The sequence below is a fragment of the Myotis daubentonii genome, chromosome 8 (assembly GCF_963259705.1).
Source record: "Myotis daubentonii chromosome 8, mMyoDau2.1, whole genome shotgun sequence".
In the NCBI taxonomy this organism is placed as follows: Eukaryota; Metazoa; Chordata; class Mammalia; order Chiroptera; family Vespertilionidae; genus Myotis; species Myotis daubentonii.
In genome coordinates, this window is record NC_081847.1 from 38,814,816 (window position 1) to 38,842,174 (window position 27,359).

Here is a 27,359-nt window from a genome sequence, read left to right on the forward strand (position 1 = left end):
ATGAATAACACTGTCGGGAACAAGAGAGCTTTTTTGTTAGATGGTAGATTTTAAAAAACAAAACTGATTGAAATGGAAAATTTTTCCTCCTAGGTAAACAACCTTCAGAATTTTAATAATGCCTTTTAGGTTCTACTTTTTAAAAAAAATTGCTTTCAGTTTTCTCTTCTAAGCAGCCCATTAATTCTTAATGGAGAGTTATTTTAGTTTCTCTCTAATGTATATTTTGGCTATTAGGCTGCCGTGTTCTGCTTAGATGTGTGATGTGAGGGGAGGTAGCTTAGCTGGGAGGGTGAGAGGAATCAGGAAAGAATGAATTTTATTGTGGAAGGACTTTGGGGACAAACAGACCTACATGTGAATTTTGGTCTTGTTTTTTTTTTTTTTTCCCCCCCGTAAATAACTTGTAGGAGTTACTTAACCTCCTTTAGACTCAGTTTCCTTATTTGAAAAACATTGATAATATTAGTCTTTTCCAGGTTTTTGTCAAGATTTGAGTTAATGCACATAAAGCACTTATAACAGTGTCTGGCACGTATAGACATTGAACAAATGGTTACTGTTTTGTATATTTTATAATATACTTTCATATCTCAGTAGTTACCTACAGGTACCTTGCAAATGTCTAGTAAACATTTAATAAATGGTTAACAAATGCACAAATTTCAGTTTATACTGGAAGATGTATAAAATAAACAACTAAATCTAAGTTTTAAACTTAAGTGAATATTTGCTTTCCCCCCATCTACCAACTTGGATTAATGGCTAAAAGACCTTCCATGTGAACACCTAGAAACAGATAAGGAATGACTTGAGCCAGTGGGGAGGGACGTTGGCTCTCCTGCCTTCCTGCTGGAGGAAGATCTCGAGCTGCATTTCCCTTTTCTTTCAGGATCAGGTCATCCAGCTAATGAATACGATCTTTAGCAAGAAGAACTTTGACTCACTCTCAGAAGCCTTCAGTGTGGCCTCTGCTGCCGCTGCACTCTCCCAGAATCGCTACCACGTGCCAGTTGTCGTTGTATCCGAGGGCTCTCCTTCTGACACTCATGAACAGGCGATCCTGCGGGTATGACCTCCATGCTCCAAACATGCTGCCCTGATTGCCATTTCCAGTGTGAGGCTTTCAAAAATCTAAAGACTGCTACACAACCTGTTGTCACCCATGAGCACTTACCCAGTAATGTAGAGCAAGGCTCATTCCCTTAGCCTGGAAATGGGACAGGACTACTGGGTGAGCTAGTCAGAAAACCCCTGAGATCTATAAAAAAAAAATAAAAAAAAATGACCTTTTTTTTCTAGAGGAATTTTAATAATAAAGCTTTAAAAAAATTAAGTACAAGAAAATTGCATTTCTGGGTTCATAACTCCAGAGAGGTATAGAGAAGTCTTGCTTCTAAAATACATTTTTTGACACCAAAACTTTCTAAATACATTGTTTTAAAATTCCTGAGTACTTTTGGTACTTATAGTTGTTAAAATAAATATCAGGTACCTTCCTTCCTGGTGTTGACAGTGTATCTTTCTGTCTCTTCATTGTATAACCCTCCTTCTCACTCAGCAGTAACCACAGACTTCTCTATTGTGTCAACTCGCTGAACAGAGAGCAAATGCACCATTATTGAATTCACTTAGAGATTTTCTCTCAAATAAAGCTTTTGTTGCTGTTGTTTAAAAATCACTGATAAGTTAGATCTTTATTAAAAAAAATGAAGCATTTTATATCTAAACCTTGGGAGTTCCACATGGGACAGTTCTGTCTGTCCCATCAGTTCTATTTTGGTGGCTCCTGCAGATATTCTCCTGAGGAAGTGCCCTGTACTTCAAAATTGCCTCTCCTGCCCCTACTTACAACCTACTTAGAATGAGAAGTAACCTAATTAACATAATTCATCATGAGACAGGAAGTGGTACAAGAGCAAAGTAGAAAAACACTGGCTTACAAACTGGGCTTGGGTTTGAATCCTAGATCAGCGATTTCAACCAGTGTGCAGCAAGAATTTTTAAAACATGAGCTACCTGACTATTTAGTAGGGCCACTGACCTCTTTTTCCTTAGATTGTCAAATTAAAAAAAAATAAAATGACAACAGCCAATACAACAATAGTCGTCCGGTATAAATGATTCAAAATTATACCAATTCCTTTGTCAGATTGGCAACAAATATATTTTTTGGTGTGCTGCAGATTTTAGTAATTAGTTTAGTGTACCATGAAAAGAAAAAGGTTGAAAATCTCTGTCCTATATGGCACTTAAGTGGCAATCCCACCTTTGGCAGTCCTTAAACCTTCTGTGGCCTCAGTTTCTTCATCTCTAAAATAGAGATTAAGCTATCTATTTCTGATGATTGATGGGAAAATAAAGGACCTAGTTTTGTATCTGGCAAATAGTTGACTTTCAACAAGTGATAATTATTAATGTTATCCATATTTCTTTAATTTTCTCATTGCCCATACTTTCCTGAAGTATTTTTCTTGCTAATATATATTTTAAAAATATATTCTGGTAGAGTGGATAGAACAGGGAACAGAAAGAAGGTAACATAACTGTATGATCTGGGGTCAGTCATTCTCTTTCTCTGGGCTCTAGTTTGCTTATTTGAAAAATGAGATCATTGGACAAGATCATCTTTAAGATCCTCCCCACCTTCAACATTCTATAATCTATCCCATTCCCAATATAATTGTGTTTTTCTGTATTTGATCTTTGATAGACAGTAGACCAAAGGTCAGTGAAGATTTTCTAAAATGAGGTATTTCTTCTGCAGAGCTCACTCCCTTTAGATAAAACACCCCAGAACAAAATTCTGTGTTCCCTCCAACTTGGTTGCTACAGATAATTTTTAAATTTATTTCCAGTTGCAGGTTACCAATGTTCTGTCCCAGCCTCTGACTCAGGCCACTGTTAAACTAGAACATGCTAAATCTGTTGCTTCCAGAGCCACTGTCCTCCAGAAGACCTCTTTCACCCCTGTAGGGTAAGTTCTGAGCATATTTTTATCAGGGGCCAATAAACTTGTTTTGGAAAGTAGCTTGCAGCAAAAATAACCCAGATTAATGCTGATATTACCAAGATCATAAAACCAAATTTATCTAAACTTTGGTTAGGTAAATTTGACCTACTGGTATCAAAATCCTATAGTTGTCTCTGTCTTGTCATCTATATCTATATATTTATATATAAAAAGATATATGTACAAATTAGCTAGGATGCCATAACAGTCACAACTGGCTCAGGAGGAGGCTGTGCAAGCAGATGGGCAGGAGGGGACTGCGTGCATGGTGAGGCAAGCCATGGATGGCGCAGGCCCAGAGATGGGGGAGGGGGGGGGGCGTGGCCCTGGAGTGGAGACACACACAGGGGCCAGCCCCAGTGGCCATGGCATGGATGGGGCTTGGGTGGGTCCGGTGCGGGGAGACACACACACATGGGGGACCCGCCCCAGCCCCAGTGGTTGCGGCGTGGCTGCCTGCCCTAGCAGCCGCAGTGCGCCAGCATTCCCGCCTCTGCACGTGAGCTGCAGAGGAAACACCTTTTCTTACTGCTCATTGGCTAAGCTCCTTGTATGCCACTCACAGTGTTCTTGGTAACTTGGATAATAAAGAATCCAAGAAGGTGGTCTAGGGTTTTTCCACCTCACTCCTGGAGGAAAAAATGAAGGTCTGCTGCTGGAGGAGCTAAGAAATGTCATATCCTGCTCTAGCCAATTTGGCTCATTGGATAGCCTTGGCCTGTGAACCACAGGGTCTGGATTCGATTCTGATCAAAGGCATGTACCTAGATTGCAGGCTCGTCCCTGGCTGGGGCCCAGGTCAGGGCTCATGCAGGAGGCAACCAATCGAAGTGTGCCTCTCACATTGATGTTTCTCTCTGTCTTTCCCTCTCTCTTCCACACTCTCTAAAAATCAATGGAAAAATATCCTCAGGCGAGGATAAAAAGAAAGAAAGAAATGTCATATCACATGAAAGAGACATCTTGAAAATGCCTAAAGAAAGTTGTCATTTTTTCGTGGTGAAGGGACTGGAGTCCATGTTGATGAAAACACCTTGACAGCTGTGGTGGCTGGCAGTGGCGGCAGCAGCAGCGTGGTGATGGGGGTAGCACCTTCCCCTGATCAGCCCGGTTGCCTCCTGCAGAGGGAGGCCAGACTGCGACTTAGGCCTGCTTCCCTGTGGAGAGTGGGCCTAAGCCATCAGTAGGACATCCCCTGAGGGCTCCCGGATTGTGAGAGGGGGCAGGCTGGGCTAAGGGACACTCCCCCACACCAGTGCACATATTTTGTGCACTGGACCTCTATGAAAGCTTAATATGCAAATTGTCCTTTCGGGAGTTCAATGGGGAGACCGGAAGTTCCGGAAGTTCAATTGCTCACTGTGATGTGCACTGACCACCAGGGGGCGGCATGGAATGAAGGAAGGCCGCAACCGGCAGCTGGGGAAGGGAGGTCCCGACCAGTGGCCGGCAGCCAGAAGGCCCCGATCGGCCCTGATCAACGGCCAGGCCTAGGGACCCTATCTGTACACGAATTTCATGCGTCAGGCCTCTAGTTGTTATTTAACTAGCCAGTTTTAAGTTTAATTTTTTTTTGATGTGTAATACGTGTTTATTGTAGGAAAAAATATGGTAAAACACAAAAAGAAAATATAAGTCACCCATAATTGTACAACTTAGAGATAATTGCTATTAACATTTTGCTATCTTCTTCTGTAGGCTTTTTTCTATGCATATAAATATATTTTAAAAATTGAATTAAGATTATGCTTTATCTAAAACAATGTGTCATGACCATTTCCCCAAAAGGATTAATATTCTTTTATAGCCTTATTTTTAATGGCTACATATTATTGTTAGGTAAATTTTTTAAAATTAAAGGTCAATTTTATGTGAAACTTTGTTAAATGTTAAATTAGTAAGTTAATGAGATCAGGAACTTTGAGTTTTAGAAAATGCAATTCTTAGTGATTAAAGATATGTAGGCAATATGTGAAATAAAAAAGCAAAGTCATTTTTAGGGATGATCAGTGGAATGGTAAAAGACATTGAGGATTTTGCTATGTAGTTAGAGTTAATCACTCTTCTTTTTCTCTTTCTTTTTTAACATAATGGGGATCATATTGTAGATTCACCTGTTTGGCATTTCATTGTGAAAGACTATACCCCAGAGAGGTGGGATTTTTTTGGAAGAGTTGATTTTTTAATTGTTTTTAAGTTTTCCCCACATTATAATCAAAAGGGAAGAAATGGTGTAGTCCTGGGTGCTATTGCTCAGTGGTTAGAATGTTGTCCCATGCATCAAGTGCACTTACCTGGGTTACAGGTTTGATCCCCAGTCCCTGTCGGGGCATGTGCAAGAGGTGACCAATTGATGTGTCTCTCTCACATAGATGTTTCTTTCCTTCTCTCTTCCTCTCTCCCTCCCTCCTTACTTCTTCTAAAAATCAGTGGAAAAAAATAGCCTCAGGTGAGGATTAACAATAACAACAAAATAATGGTGTAGCCCTGGACTGTCTCTAGGAGAGCCTCTCTTTGCAGCCCATTTGTTGTATTTATGACTTTCCCATGTGAGTGCTTGCTAACCCCCCTGTCATTCTTAACAGGAATGTTTTTGAACTAAACTTTGTGAATGTCAAGTTGTCCAGTGGTTATTACGACTTCTCTATCAAAGTTGAAGGCGACAATCGTTATATTGCAAATAGTTTAGAGGTAAGTGCTTTTGTTGTCTTCCCCGTTGCCATGTTGCTATATCCAAAGAAATGACTGAATAGGCACACAGCATTGATTGTCTGGTATGTTGACTTCACTTTACGGTCATGCTAATGTGACTATATTAAAAGAGGGATAGGTTTGAAATATGCTATTTGACAGAATTAGCCAAGAACTTGATTATAGCAAGTTTTATTTATAAATTAACTCATTTTCCATTTAACTTATTAAAAATTTACACAAAATTGGCAAGTAGAAAAAATAAAAATCACCCATAATTCCACTGAGGCATAAGTATTCTTAAAATGTTTTTGTGGTGGGCCTTGATAGATTTAGAACAGTACTTGATGCTAATTGGTCAATGAAAAATATCAAGTGATAGATAGCACTGTAGTGAGCTCTTTTGGTGAAATACAACAGAAAATTGGTAATCTTTTTTTGTTGTTGTTAATCCTCACTTGAGGATATTTTTTTCCATTGATTTTTAGAGAGAGTGGAAGGGAGGGGAAGAGACAGAGAGAGAGAAACATCGATGTGAGAGAGACACATAGATTTGTTGCCTCCTGCATGTGCCTGCAACTGAAGTGCATGCCCTTGACTGGAATTGAACCTGAGACCCTTCAGTCCACAGTCCAATGTTCTAACCACTGAGCGAAGTGGCTAGGGCAAAATTGGTAATCTTTTATATTGAAACTAGAGGTTCGTGCAAGGAGCTCGGCCCTTGCAGCTGCGGTGGCTTGCCTTGGCCCTCGCAGACCTGGCTTTGTCAGGAAAGTCGACTGGTCGAATTAGCATATTATGCTTTTATTATTATAGATGTGCTTCAGATGTTTAGCTGACTCTAGTTGTGTTGAAGATCCAAGTGGTTTTAAGGATGGAAAGCTATGTTTAATTTATCTGGTGCTTTGTGGGTATGAGGTATTTCACATGAGTGGTTTTCTTAGCTAATTGAAGTGTACCCCTTCAGGTACTGTGGCTTTCATTTTAACCTTTTTGGATAGACATTTACAATGAATTATGCATTTTCCTACTTTCTTTTTTTTAAAATATACTTTATTGATTTTTTACAGAGAGGAAGGGAGAGGGATAGAGAGTTAGAAACATTGATGAGAGAGAAACATCGATGAGAGAGAAACATCGATGAGAGAGAAACATTGATCAGCCGCTTCCTGCACACTCCCCACTGGGGATGTGCCCGCAACCAAGGTACATGCCCTTGACTGGAATCGAACCTTGGACCTTTGAGTCCGAAGACCGACGCTCTATCCACTGAGCCAAACCGGCCAGGGCGATTTTCCTACTTTCTTAAACTATGGGAAATGGGTTAGCCTTTTCTTACTCTGAATTAGGATCTTGAGTATGAACCCTTTATTGAATGCCTGTGACATGAGAAGTACAGTTCTGTGTACTTCTTTGTATATTATGTTATTCTTAGGACAACCACTAGAGATAGATGGAGTCATCTTCATTTCATAGTTGAGGCTCAAAGGGGTAGAGTAACTTGTCCAAGGACATCCAGCTTATACTTGGGTGGATCTCCTGTACAGTACCAGGTTAGTGAGTGTGCCCTGGTAAATAGAGAGCTAGTTTAGAGGCTGAGCCCTGTGCAGCTCCAGCAACTCTCCTTATGATACTGCTTTCTCCTTTTAGTTGTAATTTCTCAATGTTTCTGCCCCTGTTCTTTGCTGCTTCTACTCAACTACATTGTCATGCACTCTGTTGGATCAGGTGAACTTGGAGTAGTACTGTTAACTTTCCTGAATAGTTAAATATATGCTGTTTGTGACAACTCTTTTCTTTACTATCAAATATCATTTTCTCACCTTTTTCTTTTTTTTAATGTATTTTTTAAAAGCTCTGGTTCTTTTTTTAAAAAAAAAATTATTGATTTATGATAGAGGAAGGGAGAGGGAGAAAGAGATAGAAATATCAATGCCCCCCTACTGGGGATTGAGCCCGCAACTCCAACATGTGCCCTGACCAGGAATCAAACCATGACCTCCTGGTTCATGGATCAACACTCAACCACTGAGCCACAACGGCCGAACTCTACTCACCTTTAAATTAAAAATTTAAAAAACAATTTCAATCTTAAATTGCAAAAATAGTATGAAGAATCCTCATATGCTCTTTCCCCAGCTTCCCCAAATATTAACATCTTATATAACAAAAATAATTATCAATACCAAGGAGTTTATACTGATATAATACTATTAACTAGTCCACAGGCTTTATTTAAAATTCTGCTAGTTATCCCACTAATGTTCCTTTCTGGTCCAGGATTCAATCTAGGATCACATAGTCCTTTAGTTGTCATATCCCTTTAGCCTTCTCCGATCTAAGATAGTTTGTCTTTTGTGACTTTGACACTTTTTAAGAATACTGGCTAGTTACTTTGCAGAATATCCCTCACTTTGGGTTTGTCTGAAATTTCCTCATAATTAAATTTAGGTTATGCATTTTTTGCAAGAATACTCCAAAGGGACGCTCTGCCTTTGTCAGTGCATCTTGTTAAACACAAGTATATGATATTGACATGCTAATCTTTATCACTTGGTGAAGGCGGTGTCTGCTAGGTTTCTCCACTGTAAAGTTGCTGTTTTTCTGCTTTGTAATTTAGTATCTGGTGGAATGATACCTTGAGACTCTGCAAATGTCCTTATGATCTTGCATGCCACAGTTAGTAATGTGGTACTTGCCAAAAGGTGATTTTGTCTTTCTCTTTTTTTCATTTCTTCTACATTTATTAATTAGAATTCTATGGTAAAAAAAACAAACAAACCAGCTGTCTCACCCCACCCCAATTTAATTAATCATTCAATTATTTATAATACTTTGGACTCATGAATATTTATTTTACTTTGTAGATTATGATTCACTACTATCATTTATTGTGTTGCTCATATCCCAGATTTGGTCTTTGGAGAGCTTCTCAGGTTGGCTCCTGTGATACTCACTTTTTTTTAAATGATAAGACAAGAGACAGCTGGAAAGTTTGACCTTTCAAAAGTGGGGCATTACTTCACATAGGTAGATTACACACTTATATTTAAAGTTTGGCAGAAAGGAAGATAATTTTCATGAAACTCTAGTCTCTGCCTTTTCTCAACCTCATGCCTGACCTTTTTGGGCATGAGGCATTTGATCCCAGTCCATTCACTAACAAAATTTGGATAGGAACTATTGTAGTGTGTACTTTAACATTTAAAATCTAGATTCTTTCCATTTTCGTTTCCTTCCTTAAGGGGCCTTATTTGCAACTGAACACATTAAAAGGCAGGTTTTTTTTCCTTTGTTGTCTGCAACCTCTTCTTCTTCTACCTTTACAATTGATAATAACATATTCATTTTAAGTGCCATACCTGTAATCACAGTCATTCTTAACCTCTTCCTTTCTTTCTACATTCAACCACTTCTGGTCAGTCACCAAGTCTGTTGATTACACCTTTGAGTGGCCTTTGCATGAGCCCTTTGTTCTTCAGTCGCAGTGATCCTAGTCGGGTAGAGTCCTATACTCTCTATCTAGACCAGTGATGGCGAACCTATGACACGCGTGTCAGAGGTGACACGCGAACTCATTTTTTTGGTTGATTTTTCTTTGTTAAATGGCATTTAAATATATAAAATAAATATCAAAAATATAAATCTTAGTTTTGCTATGGTTGCAAATATCAAAAAAATTCTGTATGTGACACAGCACCAGAGTTAAGTTAGGGTTTTTCAAAATGCTGAAACGTCAAACTCAAAAGGTTCGCCATCACTGATCTAGACTGATAAGATAGTTTCTGACTAGTTTCATCGTCATTGATCGCTGTCCTTTTATTTAATTTTCCATAAGTGCCACTAGAATGGCAAAAAACACATTATTCCTCTGCATAAACATTTCATTGGTTCCTATTGTCTGTGAGTGAGGTCTAGACCCTTCAGTATGACTTAGAAGGTCCTCGACAAGGCACATGCACATACTTCAGTGTGGGTGCATCCCCATTGCCTCAGCTCTAGCTGCTTTTGACTGTATACTGATCCCCAAGTATGCTCATTCCTTTGGACTTCTGTTTCTTCCACCCAGTGCTCTTCCCTTTCCTTGCTCATATGCTGATCTATGCATCCTGGTTCAGTGCGAATGGTGCCCCTTCATCGTGCTTCCCTAGAACTTAATTTTATTTTTCACTATGCACTATTTTAAATACACAGAAAGGAACAGGGAATAATACAATTAATCCTCATGTACTACTGGCCATGCATCTTTTTCAGACCCTAACATTTTGCTGTATTTGCTCCATTTTGGGGGGAAGAAATAAAACCCCTATGGATTAAATTCAAGCTCTCTGTATCTCTCAAACACTTTCCCCCCAGATTTTGGGTTTATTGTTCCAATGCCAGTTTTTACATGTAGAGTATGTGTTTTTAAACAATATATTGCATTGATTTGCATCTTCTTGAAATTTATATATTGCATTACAATATATGTTCCATTTGCAATTTGCTTGTTTTCACTCAATATTAATTTTATGACAGTTAGCCATATTATACATGTAGAACTAGAGCTATATGCATAAATATGGATAATTATAAAAGTAATCATTTTGTGAATGAATCAGATTTTATTAATTCATTTTCCTATTGTTGAACATTTAGATTTCCACTATTACACACAATGCTGCTGTGAACATCTTAGTACATGTTTCCTTATGCATGTCTTGTTTATCTAGAGCATTGATTTTCAACCTTCTTCGTCTCATGGTACACATGAACTATTACATGCTGCAGCACTTTTTATATTCTGGTACAAGTCTCTTAGGAGGTATATGATTTGCAAGTACTTTCTCACAGTCTGTAGGCCCTCTTTTCCCTTGTTTCCTTTGAAGCACGAAGAACTTTAATTTTGATGAAGTCCAATTTCTTTATTTTTTTCTTTCACTGCTTGTGCTTTAAGTGTTATACCTAAGAAACATTGCTTAATGCAAGGTCATGAAGATTTACTCCTGTTTTCTTATAAGAATTTTGTAGTTTTAGCTCTCACATTTAGGTTTCTGATCCATTTTGACTTAATTTCTATGTATGGTCTGAGGTATGGGTCTAACTTTCTTCTTTTGCATGTGGATAGCCAGTTGTCCCCAGTACAATTGTTGAAAGGACTTTTCTTGTTGAATTGCCTTGTCATCCTTGTCAAAAGTCAGTTGACAATAAATTTAAGAGTTAATTTCTAGACTTGCCCTTCTGTTTCATTAGCCTGTATTTTTATCCTTATCCCACCAATACTGTGCTGTCTTGATTACTGTAACAGCTTGGCGTTTTGTACAAAATTCAAATTTGGTGTTTGTCCAAGTGTTTCTGTGGTTGTTGGGAAAATTATCGAAGTACAAAATAGCAGAAATAGAACAGTTAATAGCTGTTATTCGTGCAATGAAATAAGCCCTCATTGAGGCCATTGCTGTCCTTTTACTTCACAGTGATGGGGTAAACATTTCAAAATCTCTCCCCCTTTTCATTACATTAGAGCTTTATATGTGCATGTTTGTGTGTGTGCATGCTCTGACTTCTGTCGCATAGGCGGCTTTACTTTGTAATTTCAGTAATAGTCACACTTATAGCCTGGGTCAGCAGGTCCTGTTTACTCTCCTGAGGGATGCTTGACATTGGTCAGAGTGCATTAACAGTGGTTTGGTATGAAAGGCCTGTAATAGCACTCACTGCATTGCACTTGCTGTCAGAGGAAGCATCGGTTTTAGAACTGTCTTTAGCATTAATTGCCCCTAATGCACCATCAATTTTGACAATAATGAGCTAAACAGAGGGGTTATTACTCAGCATAAAGACCGCATTTCCTGGAGTTAAAACATTTTTTGAGGTGTATGTGGCATGCAGCACAGCCAAAGAAAGGACTTAGCATGATTCACTGTAAAACAGGTTTAGCTGCAGTTAAAGTGGCTAAACAAGTCCCCTCCCTCTTATAAAAACTAATCTTGCTGTGCCTGGTTAAAGGAAGAAGCTAACCAACAAGTGTCCTACGTTGAACCCTTTATAACAGGCTTTGAAAAAAGTTACGATGGTTTTTATTTCTTAGTTTGCTTTAAAAGAGTATCATAAAAATGCTTTTCTTTTCACTGTTTTCAGAGACCCATTTGTAGTAAGATTTTAGGAATAGAAGGACTTTTCAAAAACTTCCCTATTTAAGAACTGCCCTACAGTATTTCTGTATAAAAAAGCTGCAACTTAGGGTGCCTTTTAAAGTTAGGGCTGAGAGCAAACCCCAATTGGCTTGAGTTCACTGTAGTTTGCCCTTTTGTCATTTGTGTGTCTGTATTGTCTGGGAATACTTATGATATTCTTAGAACAAACACAGTTGAATCTTGATTAGTAGGCTTTAGTGATCATCTTATTGTTGTAAGTTTATAGTCGGGAGTCTAAGCAAAAACCTGATGGCTTCCTTATCACTATAATTAGCATATATGGAAGAGCCTTACACTAGTCTTTAAACGTCAGTTTGTGTATATCCATCTGCTGAAAAGGAGAGTAATTATTTTTAAAATCATATATATTGGGTGGTACTTTTGGGGTGGTAGAGGTACTTTTTAATACAAAACATTTATAAAGAAGAAGGTAACTCTAACCAGTTTGGCTCAGTGGATAGAGTGTTAGCCCATGGACAAAGGGTCCCGGATTCGATTCCAGTCAAGGGCATGTACCTTGGTTGCAAGCTCGATCCTCAGTAGTGGGGGTTGCAGGAGGCAGCTGATCGATGTTTCTCTCTCATCGAATATTTCTAACTCTCTATCCCTCTCCCTTCCTCTCTGTAAAATCAATGAAAAAATATTTTTTAAAAAAGAAGGTATATGGCATGCAATCTTATTACTCAAATAATCCCTATTTTTTTAAATATGCATGTAGTTAAAAAAATTCAAGGTACCAAAAGATATGTAATAAGACCCTTCTCTCAAACCCTCAATCCAGTCCTTCTCCTTATTGAGAATCCATTATTAGCAGTTAACTGTTCACTTTAAGGAAAAGAAGGATGCATGTATCAATGAATGTCTGCATAGCCTTTCTTATTTGCACAAAAGGGATCATTCTATAAGCAGCTGTATTCTCTGCTTTCGTCACGAAGTAGAGGCTCCCAGCTTTTTCCTTGGGGGTCTATTCAACTTAATGGCCTCCTCTCTCCTCCTCCAACCCCCACAATAATTCACCCAGTTGCTTAGACTTGATCACAGGCAGTGATGTTAAGTATAATTCTTCCAATAGATGGCTGTGTATTCAAAAGTAGGAGTCTGTGAACATCTACATTGTTCTTTTGAATTGCTCCATAGTAATTCATAGTATACATGTGCCATTATTTACTTAACTTGTCTCCTGTTTATGGGCGTTTAGGTGGGACGATGATTTCAAGATCATATTTACAAATTAAATGAGTGAGTTCTTAACACATTGCATACCGCATAGAAATCTCTAAGACATACGCCAGGGACCACACGTTTTTGGGCAAACTGCACGTTATTTAAATCATCATAATGCACTTTAGGTGTTGTTTTTTCAATAATTATAACATTTTTATTTACAAAAACAATTAAAGTTCCTAGTACTTTTTTAACGTATGGTACTGCGTAAAACATTTTCCTCTGTGAAAAGGGACCAAACAAAATTTACATAAGTATCTAGATTCGCTCCTTTTTCCATGGGCGTGAAAAACGAGAACACTCGTGAGCGGTCCTTAACAGATGGCGTGCGAAACACGAGAAAACTCCTGAGCGGTACGAAATGTGTTAAGAGAATGAGTCACTGGAGTGAAGAGGGACTCATTTAATGTTGGTGAAGTTTGCAAAGTAGTTACTATGAAGACATGTTTTTTTTAATAGTTTGGGGTATTGCTAAACAACTCCTTCCTTACATTTTCTACTTCCCAGCCAGGGATACCCCAAGGCCAACTTGAGTCACGGTCCTTCTGTGCTTTTGTAGCACTTTGTATATTCTTCCATTAAAGCAGCCTGGTCTCTTATAATTTAGCTTTGCATATATGCGTCCCTTTAGGACAGGAAGTACATCTTGCCATCTCTGTATATCCCCTGTACCTCGGTGCTCCAGATGAACCTTCCACTTCAGTTTTTCTTCAAATGGAAGTAGTGTCAGTGTGTCTCTGGGTTGAGCTTTATATAGAAAGAGAGCCTGCTGTTTCTGAGTTCGGTATGATTTGTGAAGCTGTTTGCTCTGCAGAGAGCCCAAAGAGTCAGTAGAGGCTCCCAGCTCTCTCCTTGGGGGTTTATTCAACTTAAAGGACGACTGTTTTCCCACACTGCCTAATCCACCCAGTTGCCTAGATTCAGTGACAAGCAGTGATACTAAATATAATTCTGTCAATAGGTGGCTATGTATTCAAAAAATAGATAACAGCCTTACGGCTTCTGATAATAAATCTTTTACATTCAAGTTTCTTTTCTTTTTTTTTTTTTAAAGCAAAACAGAACACCCCTATTCAATCTGATAATGCAGGCTGCTGTCACAAAATAGTTATTATGATGGCAGAAGAGAAGGCTGTTAAAAGGAATTACTTGATAGTTATCTTTATTCTTTTATAATTTTTCTTCTTTGTCCTTGATTTGAGACTGTCACACCTTAATAGTACATTTTAGAAAAATGCTGAAGCTATCCTTCATTTATTTCTCCAGTCCTCTATCTCTATTCCTTGATCTTGACTTAGACTATAAACCAGTGGATTTTGGCAAAGATTTCCGTAAGTATTGCATTCAGATATTTGGAAATCTCACAGATGTTTACACATAAGTGCCATAGGTGTGTTTGCATAATTTGCACATTCAAATTTAGATTTTAAATAAAAAAATTTTCCATAAATAGACAGCATATTTTCTGTCTTTTTTGGAATTTTATATTTTAATTTTTAAAAATTTGTGTACTGGCATCAGTGAGCTCCTCTTTGTGAAGATGTTTATAAGGAATGTATAGAATTCAAACATGGTAAGAGTAAAAATGGACTGGTTTGTGCTTGTAATAAACTCTAAAATTTCAGTGGTTTAAAACAGCGGTTGCCAACTGGTGGTCTGTGGACCACTGGTGGTGTGGTCCGTGAGGTCCGAAAGGTTAGCAACTGCTGGCTTAAAACAAGAGGTTCTTTTTGGTCCATGCTAGGTATATAATCTGTCAACTGGAGGCTCTGCTTCATGTTTTCCTTACTCTAGGACCCAGGCTGAAAGAGCAAACCTTTCTCTGTGCATTGCCCATGTCAGAGGGAAAAAGAATCACACACTGACTCTTAAAGTTTTCACTTGGAAGTGACACAGTCACTTTTGCTCACATTTCATTGGCCAAAGCAAGTCACATGGCTACGCTTGACTCCAGAGGGGCAGGGAAGTACAATTCTACCATATGCTCAGGAGAACCAGAAGTACTTGGTGAACAGTACAGATGGCTGCCATGGCTTCTTAGGTCTTCCTGGGTAGACTTAGTCTGCTTCGGACAGAGTAAGTGTTGCTGGGAAGCTGGATAGCAAGGTGCCTAACATGGACTCAATTTCCCCATCTGAAATAGCACTGCCTTACAGAGTTGTGAGGATTAAATGAGATAATCTTTGTAAAGTCAGTGTCTTTCACATAGTAAACACTCAATAAACATTAGCTGTCATTAGAATTGAGTACCTGTTGATTTTGATTTAAGTTATTTGAAGGGTACTGCTTAAGGGTTTCCCCCCTTATTTATTTTAAAGGACATAAGGAAAGACCTGGAATTGAAACGTGACCTCCTGGTTCTTAGTTTAGATATGTGTGTTAATTCCTGGCACATCTACCAGGTGACTTGTTGATTTTCTTCTGTGTTTCACTCTAGCTCAGGGTCAAGATTTCCACTGAAGTTGGCATCACAAATGTTGATCTCTCCACTGTGGATAAGGATCAGAGCATTGCACCCAAAACCACACGGTAGGTGGGATGCCTCCTGGGCACAGGGGAGCTCAGGCTTGAGCTGAGCCGCTCTAGATGTCATTTCTGTCATCAGTGATCCAGCTTGCACTCCAAATTGAAGAGGCTATAGTTCTGCTGGCACACCACCAGGGGTGCTGCTTGGCATCCAAGCAGTTTGGGGAGGTATCTGTACCTGCTGTCAGTCTCTGAGCAAACCGGCCCATGAAATAAGGAGTAAGTCTGAGTCAGTCAGCTATGTCACCAAGCACACTATTTAGTTAAGATGATGATTTTAAAAAGAAAAACTTTATCAGTGAAGGAAGCAGTATATTAATTTACATTCTGGTGTAATCTCTTTGTCTTCACAGTTCTGAAGTTGCTTTGAGTGGCCTCATGGCAACTCTCTTTGGCCCACAGTGTGTCTGGAAAATGTTGGAAGCCTCATAGGTTCTTAGAACTGAGATGGCACATACCTAACAGTAGGGATATGATTCCCTTTCTCAAGTTCATGAAAGACATCATTGATCAGTCACAGCATTTGTTCCTGTTGAACTTAGAATCTTTTTTAACACAACCTTCTAAGTAACCATTAGTAATTGATCAGGGTTCAGTCAGAACACTGTGTGAAGCCCATTTGTCAGGCTTTTCCTAGATCCTAACTTTGAGGGGTCATCTATACCTTTGGGTATAGTCAGACCCCCATCTTAACTTGGGTGGATATAGATGCCAAAGAAAGTACGTGAATTCTCAAGACCATTTTGAAGATGGGATATTAGCTAGAACCTAGAAGCAAAACCTTTAAGTCCTGTGAAAGGGCTGGCCCTTCTTCCTCTGGTTTAGATAGTTTCATAGTGACACTGGAGATGAAAGCACTTTTGAAAATCTACTGAAATAATATCTGTGAGAATGTTTTGCAAAGTTTAATGTTCTATATAAATGAAGAGTTTTATTACTCATAAGTAGATATAAAGCCTAAGTATAAAATATAGCCATATGTGAGCTCTATAACCATTTTGCTTGTTCTACCCTCTGGCCATTTTAACCTAAAATCCCAGGAAATAGCTTTGACAACAACAGTTTTCTCATAAAACTGCCCTTTCAGAAAATGACTTTTAAAAATCCAATTTCAGGCAGAAAAAGAAATTGAAAAAGTATCTAGGAAAACATACAGCATTAAAAAAAAGAAAGAAAAACTTAGAAGTACCCTTTTTTTCCTTTGCATTTCCTACCCCATTTTCCAGCCTTGCTCACATATGCTGCTAACATTGATCTGATTATTATTTCTCCTTGTGGTTTTGCCATCCCAGCGCTCTAGTCCATCTGTGTGCCTGTAGGGGGACACATGAGCCCTACTGGTTCCTGACTTGGTTGACGTCCTTAGGTCCTTGAAGTGAAAGAAAGCCTGGACACATAACATAGCAGTTCTCCAGACCCTGATAAAAATCTATTTTGTGCTTTTCTCGGTCCTGGTTTTATCAATCCAATTAACCCTCAGGTCACAGACAGTTTTCCATGTCTGTCTGTCCACAACAATGAGACAGGGAAGTTGAAAAAATGAAGTGAAGTTTGCATTCTTTACTCTGTTCTTAGATATGTGCAGATCCTCTCTATAAATTTACTGTATAAATATCTCTTTCAGGGTGACCTATCCAGCCAAGGCCAAGGGCACGTTCATCGCAGACAGCCACCAGAACTTTGCTCTCTTCTTCCAGCTGGTAGATGTGAATACTGGTGCTGAGCTCACCCCTCACCAGGTCAGGAAAAAGCCATTCTCTTGCCTTGAAACATTATAGTCAACTATATAACTGCCTAGAGAAGATTCCAAATTCCTGCTTTCAGATCTTCACTCTGCACCCTGAAGGTCCATCCGGTTCTCCCACATGACACTCTGCCCCTTCTTATATTGGTTGTAATCCTGAACCTGGCATACACTCTTTTTTTAAAAATATTAGCTGGTATTGAGATATATTTAAGACAGATTAGCACTTAATTGAGGCTTTTTTCTTTCTGACAAAAACCCCCACCAAAAACTATGCCTTAAAATAATTTAAAAAAAAGGAAAACCTAGGCAATGGCTCAAGCAAGTTTTTGTAATAGCCAAAGCAGGTTTCTATTTGTGGGAATCTGAAGAACAGTTCTTTTTAACTTGTCCCTACTTCATATTATGAAAGCGATAGGTTTCAGTTTTGTAAAGTAACTAGAGGCCCGGTGCACAAAAATTTGTGCACTCGAGGGGGAAGGGAGGGGTCCCTCAGCCTGGCCTGTGCCCTCTTGCAGTCTGGGACCCCTCAGGAGATAATGCCCTGCTGGCTTAGGCCTGCTCCCGGGTGGCAGAGGGCAGGCCCAATCCCTAGGTGCAGCCCCTGGTCGGGCTCAGAGCAGGGCTGATTGGGGAGTTGGGGCGCTGCCCCCTGTCATGCACAGAGCAGGACGGATCGGGAGGTTGCGATGCCACCCTCAGTCACGCTCAGGGTAGGGCCGATTGGGGGGTTGGGGCACCGCCCCCTGTCACACTCAAGGCAGAGTCGATGGGGAGATTGTGGCACCACTCCCTGTCACGCACAGAGCAGGGCCAATCAGGGGGTTGGGGAGCTGCCCCCTGTCACGCACAGAGCAGGGTCCATCAGGGGGGTTGGGACTCCTTACCCTGTCACGCACAGAGCAGGGCCCATCAGGGGGTTGGGGAGCTCCCCCCATCATGCACAGAGCAGGGCCCATCAGGGGCGTTGGGGAGCTCCCCCCTGTCACGCACAGAGCAGGGCCCATCGGGGTTGAGCAGCTCCCCCCGTCACTCACAGAGTAGGGCCGATAGGGGAGTTGGGGCACCGCCCACTGTCACACTCAGGGCAGGGCCGATGGGGAGGTTATGGCTCTACCCCATCACACACAGAGTAGGGCCCATGGAGGGGGGGTTGGGGCGCCGCACCCTGTCACACACAGAGCCGCAGGGTGATCAGGGGGTTGGGGAGCTCCCCCCTATCAGGCACAGAGCAGGGCCGATCAGGGGGTTGGGGCGCCTTCCCCTGTCACGAACAGAGCAGGGCCGATACGGAGGTTGTGGCCCCGCCCCCTGTCACACACAGAGCCGCAGGGCAATCGGGGTTTGGGCGCTGCCCCCTGTCACGCTGATCCTGGTGCTGGGAGGCCTCGCGGCTCCGCTGATCCCGGTGCTGGGAGGCATATTACCCTTTTACTATATAGGATAGAGGCCTGGTGCATGGGTGGGGCTGGCTGGTTTGCCCTGAAGGGTGTCCTGGATCAGGGTGGGGGTCCCCACTGGGGTGCCTGGCCAGTCTGGGTGAGGGGATGATGGCTGTTTGCAGCTGGTCACACACCCTTCAGGATGGGGGTCCCCACTGGGGTGCCTGGCCAGTCTGGGTAAGGGGCTGAGGGCTGTTTTCAGGCTGGCGGGACTGAGGCTCCCAACTGCTCCTTTTTTTCTTTTTCTTTTTTATTCTGGGCCAGCTTTAGCTCTGGCTCCAGCTCTGAGGCCTCTGCTGTTGAAAGAAGGTATCTGGTTTGTTTGGGTTCTATAATCAAAACAATGTATAACTCCAGCTCTGAGATCCCGGGCTCGCTGAAAGCAGGTTTCTGGGATTTTGTTTAGCTTCTATATTTGTTACAATCTTTCTTAAACTGCAAGCTCAGAGGACGGCAAGGCAGGCGGGGAACGTTGGAGTCCTCCGTCACTGAAGCAAGCAAGCCTCATGTTAGTTTCAAGCTTCCTGGCTGCCCGCTGCCATCTTGGCTGGCAGTTAATTTGCATATCTCACTGATTAGCCAATGGGAAGGGTAGCAGTCGTATGCCAATTACCATGTTTCTCTTTTATTAGATAGGATAATATTCTTTGAAAGATTTTCAAACCAAGTCCTTTCCCTAGAGAATCAGATATGGCCTTCTGTCCTCTCAGGCACCTCTGTCATCCCCCATGGTTGGCAGTAATTGCTCTCAGCCCTGTCTCATCTATGGTTGTATTATAAAGGGAAATTCGGATAAATACTCTGAATACTAAAAGATAGGAAAGAGTATGGGACCTAATGGGCTTGGTTTAGGTGCTTTGTAAGCAATACTTTGGCAAGAGCCACTAGACTTGTGTCCATGCTGGAGGGGCAGCTTCAGAGCTGACCTCTGAGTTGGGTGAATTGGAAACCTTTTGCTTTCTGTTTCCTATAGCTGCAGTGGCTTCGCTTGTGCCCAGCCCCCAACGTGACTGCTTGCAGGAACATCATCCCAGCACTTCTTTGCTCCTCTCTCCCTTCCATCCTCAAGCTCCAGAGAGCTTGGTTTGTGTACTTGATCAGAACCATGGCTAACCAACTGTTCAGTACTTAGCCTCTTAGCATTTTGCAGCTCTTCTCAATGATATTTACCAACCAAACAGCACAAGGGAAGAAAGAATACAAAGAAAGGAAATTATAAGACTAATAAATTGGTGAAATTTGGGTTAGGGTATGAAAGTTAGTGAGGAAATTTAACTTTAACTGAATACTTGTCTCATCTAAGATTCTGGTTTGAAAACCATGGCTAAGAGTCCTCCCAGGTATAATAGCATTTTGCAGACAAACCTGGCTGCCGCCTGCACTTGGCTCTGAAAGGAGGAAGATCAGGCATCTGAGCTCCTGAAATCCCATTCTTGGCCAAGACTATAGCCAGGATGCTTCACATCTCTGGACCCTTTTCCTAAATACTTTTGAGGGTTCGTTGCCCAGGTGTAGAGTAACAAATGAGATTTGTATTTTTTCTGTGGATTCAGCACTAGCTGTGTAACTCATTTAATCCGCATGCCTTATGACCTGTAAAATGGAACCAATCTACTTGCCTTGTTGAATTCTTTATTTTGAAGAAAAGCTATGAGGGGATATTAAGTTTTGCTGCAGTTATAATGTGGAGAAACCTTAGTTTCTTATGGCATTGGGGGGATAAAGTGATTAGACTGGCACCATCATATTGATAATATCGGCTGCTGTTTGTTGTTGACCAGCTAGAGTACATGAGGTCCTGTGCTAAATGCTTTGTATACATAATCTTCACACAGATATACTGCACGTTGAAGTTAATCTTATTGTCATAAAGATGAAATCAAGGCCTAAGGAGGTTTAAGTAATCTGCACTTAATAAGTAGTGGATCCAAGTCTGTCTGTCTTCAAAACCTGGGCGCTCTCAGTGACACCAGGCTGCTCTGCTTGATTAGAACTCCGCCTGCTATCAATCTCCAAGCCTGCACTACTAAATCTTTAGCTGGAGGCAGTAGGAAATTGAAAATGGGCCTCTCACAGTTCCACCTCATTTCCCTTCTTTTTATCCTCTGGTGAAGAAGTTAATTGGGCAGTGAAGTGGCCAAAAGGCTGGCAGGAAGAAGAAATTGCAGCAACAGCAAAGGGCTTAAATCATCCACAAACTGGGCATTCATCCTCCAATTGTCAAGAATTGGCTGCATCCCTAAGTTAAATTTCTTATGCTAGCAAAAGTTATCTCTGCTGCCTGAGCCAGGAACCAGGGTGGGATGGCCACTCCTTCCGCACCCCTTCCGCTCTCTCAGGCAGGAGCTCTCACTGTGTTGAAAGAGTCAGCAGTCTGCTGCCTCATTGATTCAGTATTGGGCCCTGAGGGAGTTTTTAAATTATCAGATAAGATACAATATTATTGTTTCATCTAGACATTTGTCCGACTCCATAACCAGAAGACTGGCCAGGAAGTAGTGTTTGTAGCTGAGCCGGACAGCAAGAATGTGTACAAGTTTGAACTGGATACTTCGGAGAGAAAGATCGAATTTGACTCTGCCTCTGGCATCTACACTCTCTACTTGATCATCGGAGATGCCACTTTGAAGAACCCAATCCTTTGGAATGTGGTATGTGCCTAAATGCAGCTTGACCTAGGCAAGAGTGGCTGTGCCAGTCAGACACAGACAGTTCCTTTTCAGGGCCTGGGTTTTTTACCCTAGCCTTGCCTGTGCCATTCACGGGGCAACAAATATGCATTGTGAGGTGAGGGGCTGTGTGCTGCCACTATTAGTCTTAGGGGCATGATATAGCCTGGCACATAGTAGGTGCTTAGTAAACAGTAATCGAGTGAATGAATGAAGTATATATTTGCCCTTGTGGGTTCTAGCAAATTTCTATAAAAGTTATACTGGGAGGTTTTCATATTACATCAAAGCACTATGTAGGATACATAACTGCTAGATATGGTATACCTTGTGGGATTGGGGTTGGGGTAAGATTTGAGTTCCAGTAACAATCAGGATGGTGTGGAACATTGAATTATAGGATATTCAAAATGCTAATAAACTAATAATATTTGCATAACATGTCATAGTTTACATAGTGCCTTTCACCTGTGTATCTCAATTGATAAGAGAAAACTTCTTAAAAAACATGGCATTTGAGCTAGGTATTGAAGAATTACAAGGGTTTATCAGAATAGTATATGAGGCTGTGGGCTGATCCCTGGGGAACAGCCTGAGTTACTTTCACTGCAATGTGTGGGTCTGTTTTACTGGAGCACCTGATGAATCTGGTCAGCAGTAGTAGACAAAGAGATTGGAAAGGTAACAGAGGCCAGATTGCATCCTTGAATGGTGGTTGGCTCCTTTTGCAAGACAAAGGGGCAGCTGTGTTTCTTGTGTTGTATTCAAAGCTCCCTTTCTTCTCCTGGACTTTGGGCTGCTTTTTGTATGAGACCGCATTTTCATTTCTTTTTTTTTTTTTTTTTTTTTCTGTGACTAAATCACACTTCCCAGGGACACTGAGTGTTTTCTGATTGCAGCTGTAACAGCCTGAGTACCAGCTGAGATTTTTGTATTAAGCAGCTCACCAGGCTGGTAGAAAATTGGAACTCTTGCTCTAAAAAACATTTTCAACAAATTATTATTTTGTTCTTGAAATTTTTACTGCCTCAGTTTGCTTACTTAGAAGTGATTGTACTGCTTGGAACTTTTTCCAGTTATGATCCTGGATGTGAGTTAGGAGGTACTATTGAATCTTACCCCCTTCTCTGCCCCTGTGACTTTAAAGATGCTCTTACTCTTTTAGGCTGATGTGGTCATCAAGTTCCCTGAGGAAGATGCTCCATCAACTGTCCTGTCCAAGAACCTTTTCACCCCCAAACAGGAAATTCAGGTATATTTCAAGAGGCTTCTCCACTAAGCACAAGGAAATGTGAAATGGTAGCAGAACTCTGGACAATGACTCTGGGCCCTTCTTTAACTTGTCTGTATAATGTTGTATAGTTTGGTCCTCACCACCCTGTGAATTAGGCAGAGCATATATCAATCGCATTCTAGAGATGACAAAACTGGCTCAAAGAGCCCTGTGACCAGCTCCCAGAAAGCAGGTAGTTGTAGACAATCTCAGAACTCAAGTCTGTTTTTCCTAAACATCCAGGAGGTACAGCCTGAGATCACTGCCTGACAGCTATAGCAAAGCTGGGCTTGGCTTTCTTTCTGTCTGCTCCTACATAAATCAGGGCTGATGGGGTTGACTGGTGGAAAACTCAACTGGGACAACAGGGCTTTACTCCCCGAGGCAAATTCTTCCTCTCTTCTGGGATTCACCTTCCTTGCACACAAATGTTAGCGATCCCTGCCCAGCGCAGCTCACAGACTACTGTGAGGATCAAAACAGATAATGGATAGATAGCCCTGGCCAGTTATCTCAGTGGTTAGAGCATCAGCCCCTGGATCTAAGGGTCGTGGGTGTGATTACTGGTCAAGGGCACATACCTCGGTTGCAGGTTCCATTCCCTGCCTCAGTCAGTGCTCGTGCGGGAGGCAATGAATGTGCCTTATGTCAATGTTTCCTCTCTCCCTGCCCCCCTCCACTCTATAAAAATCAATGGGAAAAATATCCTGGGATAAGGATTTAAAAAACAAAACAAAAAAACAGCAGATAATGAAAAATGGATAAGCCAAGAAAGGCTTTTAAAAGTTTCTAAAACACTTTCAAAATAAGCACAAGAATTGTTCAACAGTTTCATCACTGGTTAAGAAAATTGAGATGATCCACTCAGTGAATTATTTTGCATTCATGAGAAATGATCTTACTGTAGTAATGTGGAAACCTATGTGTAAATTAATGTTGAAGTGTTCCAAGCAGACTACTCTTATTTCACTGTTAAAAAAAAAAAGTGGGGGAGGCCCCAAGGGTAGAGTAGGACTGTGTTAAAGAGAGTGAGGTTAACACCAGTTAGCTGACTTAGTGGAGGGGTGACATATGATGGATAGTCCCACCTTGGAGACCCAGAAGCATTAAAAAATCCAGACTCCTGCCTTGGGTGTGTTGCTCAAGCCATTCATATACCTGGGCTCCCTCATTGATACTAGGCAAATGCCACTTGATGGATTGCAATTCCCCAGCCTCTAAATGGCAATGAGTCTTTGAAGGGATAAAGAGGGTTGGCCAAGTAGTGAGCTGAGACTAGTATATTGTCTTTGAAAGGAGACCTCTGGGATCAGAAATCAGCACTGAGATGAGGCAAAAGGCCAAGTGGCCATTCATTGCCAGGGGGTTTTAGCCTCTGAGAGACAGTTCCTCATCTTGACTGTCATTGGCATTTTGGACCCTGGTAAACATGGCAGCTCCTACAGGGAAGGGCATGTTCTTAAATATTCCTGGTGTGACTTATTTTGGTAGCACCTGTTCCGTGAGCCTGAGAAGAGGCCCCCTACAGTGGTGTCTAATACGTTCACTGCCCTGATCCTCTCGCCCTTGCTCCTGCTCTTTGCTCTGGTAAGTAGCTGTGATTAGCACGGGCAGCATGTGTCTGGCGCCAGATTCAGCAGATGTAGCTGTCCAAAGGAGGCTTTGTGCTCTGGCCTCAGCACAGCTCCAAAGGGGTCCAGCAGCTGTGACCTGCACCAATGGTCAAAAACTTTTAGAATAACTAAAAGTCCCCACTATGGGGAAGCAGCCAAATAAACCACTCCATTAATAAGGGGCATGAGAAAATACCCAATGGCCATTGAAAATGATGAGGGTGTATGGACTGGGAGAAAAATAAAAAAGGCCCCAATGCCTATAGCTATGTAAAAATAGAGTACAGAGGCTGTGCATTTCAGCACTAGAGCATAAAACTATAAGCAACCTAAAGTCTTTATAAACTATGGGACATCCATACTGTGGAATAATATGCAGTTTATTAAAAGAATGGATAGATTTATATGCTGATATGACAAGATTGCTAGGATGTCTTATTGAGTAAAGAAGACAAGGGGTTAGGATAGGGTTACCTCTAAGGAGAGGTCTTTTTAAGGAGTATAGAGAAAAGAAATGTTTACCTTTTATGCTTTAAAGTACTATTTGAAAATTTTTTACGAATTAATTTTTTTTCTTTTTAAAAATGATAAACATAGATTCATATCATCAAAGTTCAGAAAATTTGCAACTTATTAGATCTTACTTTTGGAAAATTGCCTGTTCCTAGTTCATTCATTGATATTAATAAAATAATTGGTCAATAAAATTATTGGTCAATATAAATCTGAAAGGCATGCCACAAGTTTTCAGAAATCAGACCCTAGGGCAGTGATGGCGAACCTTTTGAGCTCGGCGTGTCAGCATTTTGAAAAACCCTAACTTAGCTCTGGTGCCATGTCACATATAGAAATTTTTGGATATTTGCAACCATAGTAAAACGAAGATTTATATTTTTGATATTTATTTTATATATTTAAATGCCATTTAACAAAGAAAAGTCAACCAAAAAAATGAGTTCGCATGTCACCTCTGACACGCGTGTCATAGGTTCGCCATCACTGCCCTAGGGTATGGGTACCTGTTGTCATATTTGAGAGATCAGAATTTCAAAAGCCAAGGAACCCACAGCAAGAGCACGCATCCTACCAGCTGCCAGTGGGTTTATCTTACCAATACTTAGAGAAAATAGCAGGGGTGCCAGTTACTTTATCATGAACGCAGTTTCTGACCTTTCAGCTTCATGGGTTCACCTATTTTAAAATAGAAAAGTTTGCTGTCAATGTATGATGTTCAGGTTTGAGTTACCCAAGCACATTTGAGAGCAGGTGTTGGAATGCCTTTCTAAAGGGGGGGAAAAAAGGAACAATTTTTCCTAAAGACTTAGAATAGGTTAATTGTCACTTGGGAAAATTCCCTGTCCAAGTATGCATGAACTTGTAAGCCCTTAGGATTGTTCATTGGACTAGCATTGACATGCCAGGTGTTGCCTCCCTTTCATATTGTAAAGTCTTTTTAATTTATTTCTCCCCATTGTTTAGTGGATCCGGATTGGTGCCAATATCTCCAACTTTACTTTTGCTCCTAGCACGATTATCTTTCACCTGGGACATGCTGGTAAGTGCTCCCGGCTGCTAATTCCATTTAACCTCCTCTGACATTTAGCCTGCCCACGCAAACGCCCTGTTAAGTAGACCCACAGCCTATTAACTATAATGACTTAATAGTATAACATTTCCCTCTTCCTCCTGGCCTTTTAGGACAGTTAATATGATGATAAACCTGTTTGGGCCATCAGCTTAGAACAGCTGTCATTATATTGGGTTTCATTGTAATAGGCTGCTGTTGGCAGGCCATTTACCCTCACTTAATAGCCCTGTTCATTTCCAGAGATTACTCACTTATTGTATCTTTACATTGAGCCATCTTCCTGGACAAAGAGCATTAATGTAGTTTCCAGAGGTTATCTTTCCCCAAGGTATCAATCTTCACATTTGCTGGCGGCTGTGTTTGGACAGTAATAGAAAACAGTTTTTTCCACAGTCAGACACCCTGTCCTGCATTGTTCTCTTGAGAACTTAGGACCTAAACTTCAATTCACAAATCAGCTAAGCATTTCAAAGGCTGCAACACCATTGGATCAGTGGTGCCTTGCATTTCACTTTCATATTCTTTTCTAATTTCTTTGACTCTTTCAGGAGACCCTCCTGTGTCCATAGTGCATGGGTTCTTTAGGGGGCCACAGATGAATCCCTTGAAATTCTAGGCAAATGTGTATCTCTTCTTTACTGGGGAAAGAGAGAGTCTATAACAGTGATGGCGAACCTTTTGAGCTCGGCATGTCAGCATTTTGAAAAACCCTAACTTAGCTCTGGTGCCGTGTCACATATAGAAATTTTTTGATATTTGCAACCATAGTAAAACGAAGATTTATATTTTTGATATTTATTTTATATACTTAAATGCCATTTAACAAAGAAAAATCAACCAAAAAAATGAGTTCGCGTGTCACCTTTGACACGCGTGTCATAGGTTCGCCATCACTGGTCTATAACTTTTATCAGATTCTCATAGTGGTCCATGACCTCAAAAATGGTTAACAACCCCCACTGTAGTTCATTCATCATCTTCTGGGCAAAATTGATAGGATGACCTTTCTCTCCAGTCCAGTTACTGGATTTGAGTGATAGCCTCCTGGGTCAGGTTGAGAACAAAACCTGAATATAAATTTGTTTAGAGCTGTGACTTTTCTTGCCAGAATGCTTTGTGTGCACATCCCCTTATTTGATTCTCATCACAACTCTGATGGGAGTGACCAGGGCAGGAATTATGATCCATATTTGATAGATGAGAATTTAGGCTCAAAGAAATTAAGTGGATGGAAGGGCAGGGCCTGGACCAGGACCCTGTACTCTCAATGTGCAGGCCTGAGCCCTTTTCACTAAGCCTCCTCAGTCCTCCCTAGGCATAGTGGCAAATTATCCTTTAAAAAATTTTAAGGCCCTAGCCCAGGGGTGGGCAAACTTTTTGACTCGAGGGCCACAATGGGTTCT

At 40.9% G+C, this 27,359-nt stretch overlaps 1 protein-coding gene across 5 annotated transcripts in view; it reads left to right on the forward strand.

Moving 5' to 3' along the window:
• The window catches only part of RPN2 (ribophorin II), a 57,275-nt gene that overhangs the window by 23,966 nt on the left and 5,950 nt on the right, over nucleotides 1–27,359 (forward strand). For 4 of the 5 annotated variants that reach the window (XM_059706104.1, XM_059706105.1, XM_059706106.1 and 1 more), the window contains exons 7-15: nucleotides 893–1,069; nucleotides 2,859–2,977; nucleotides 5,599–5,704; nucleotides 15,539–15,630; nucleotides 17,252–17,366; nucleotides 21,270–21,464; nucleotides 22,648–22,734; nucleotides 24,247–24,342; nucleotides 25,848–25,923. In XM_059706104.1, coding sequence (XP_059562087.1) covers nucleotides 893–1,069; nucleotides 2,859–2,977; nucleotides 5,599–5,704; nucleotides 15,539–15,630; nucleotides 17,252–17,366; nucleotides 21,270–21,464; nucleotides 22,648–22,734; nucleotides 24,247–24,342; nucleotides 25,848–25,923 — 1,063 coding nt within the window. The remainder of the gene's footprint in view (nucleotides 1–892; nucleotides 1,070–2,858; nucleotides 2,978–5,598; nucleotides 5,705–15,538; nucleotides 15,631–17,251; nucleotides 17,367–21,269; nucleotides 21,465–22,647; nucleotides 22,735–24,246; nucleotides 24,343–25,847; nucleotides 25,924–27,359) is intronic. The other variant, XM_059706108.1, reaches the window with a different exon arrangement.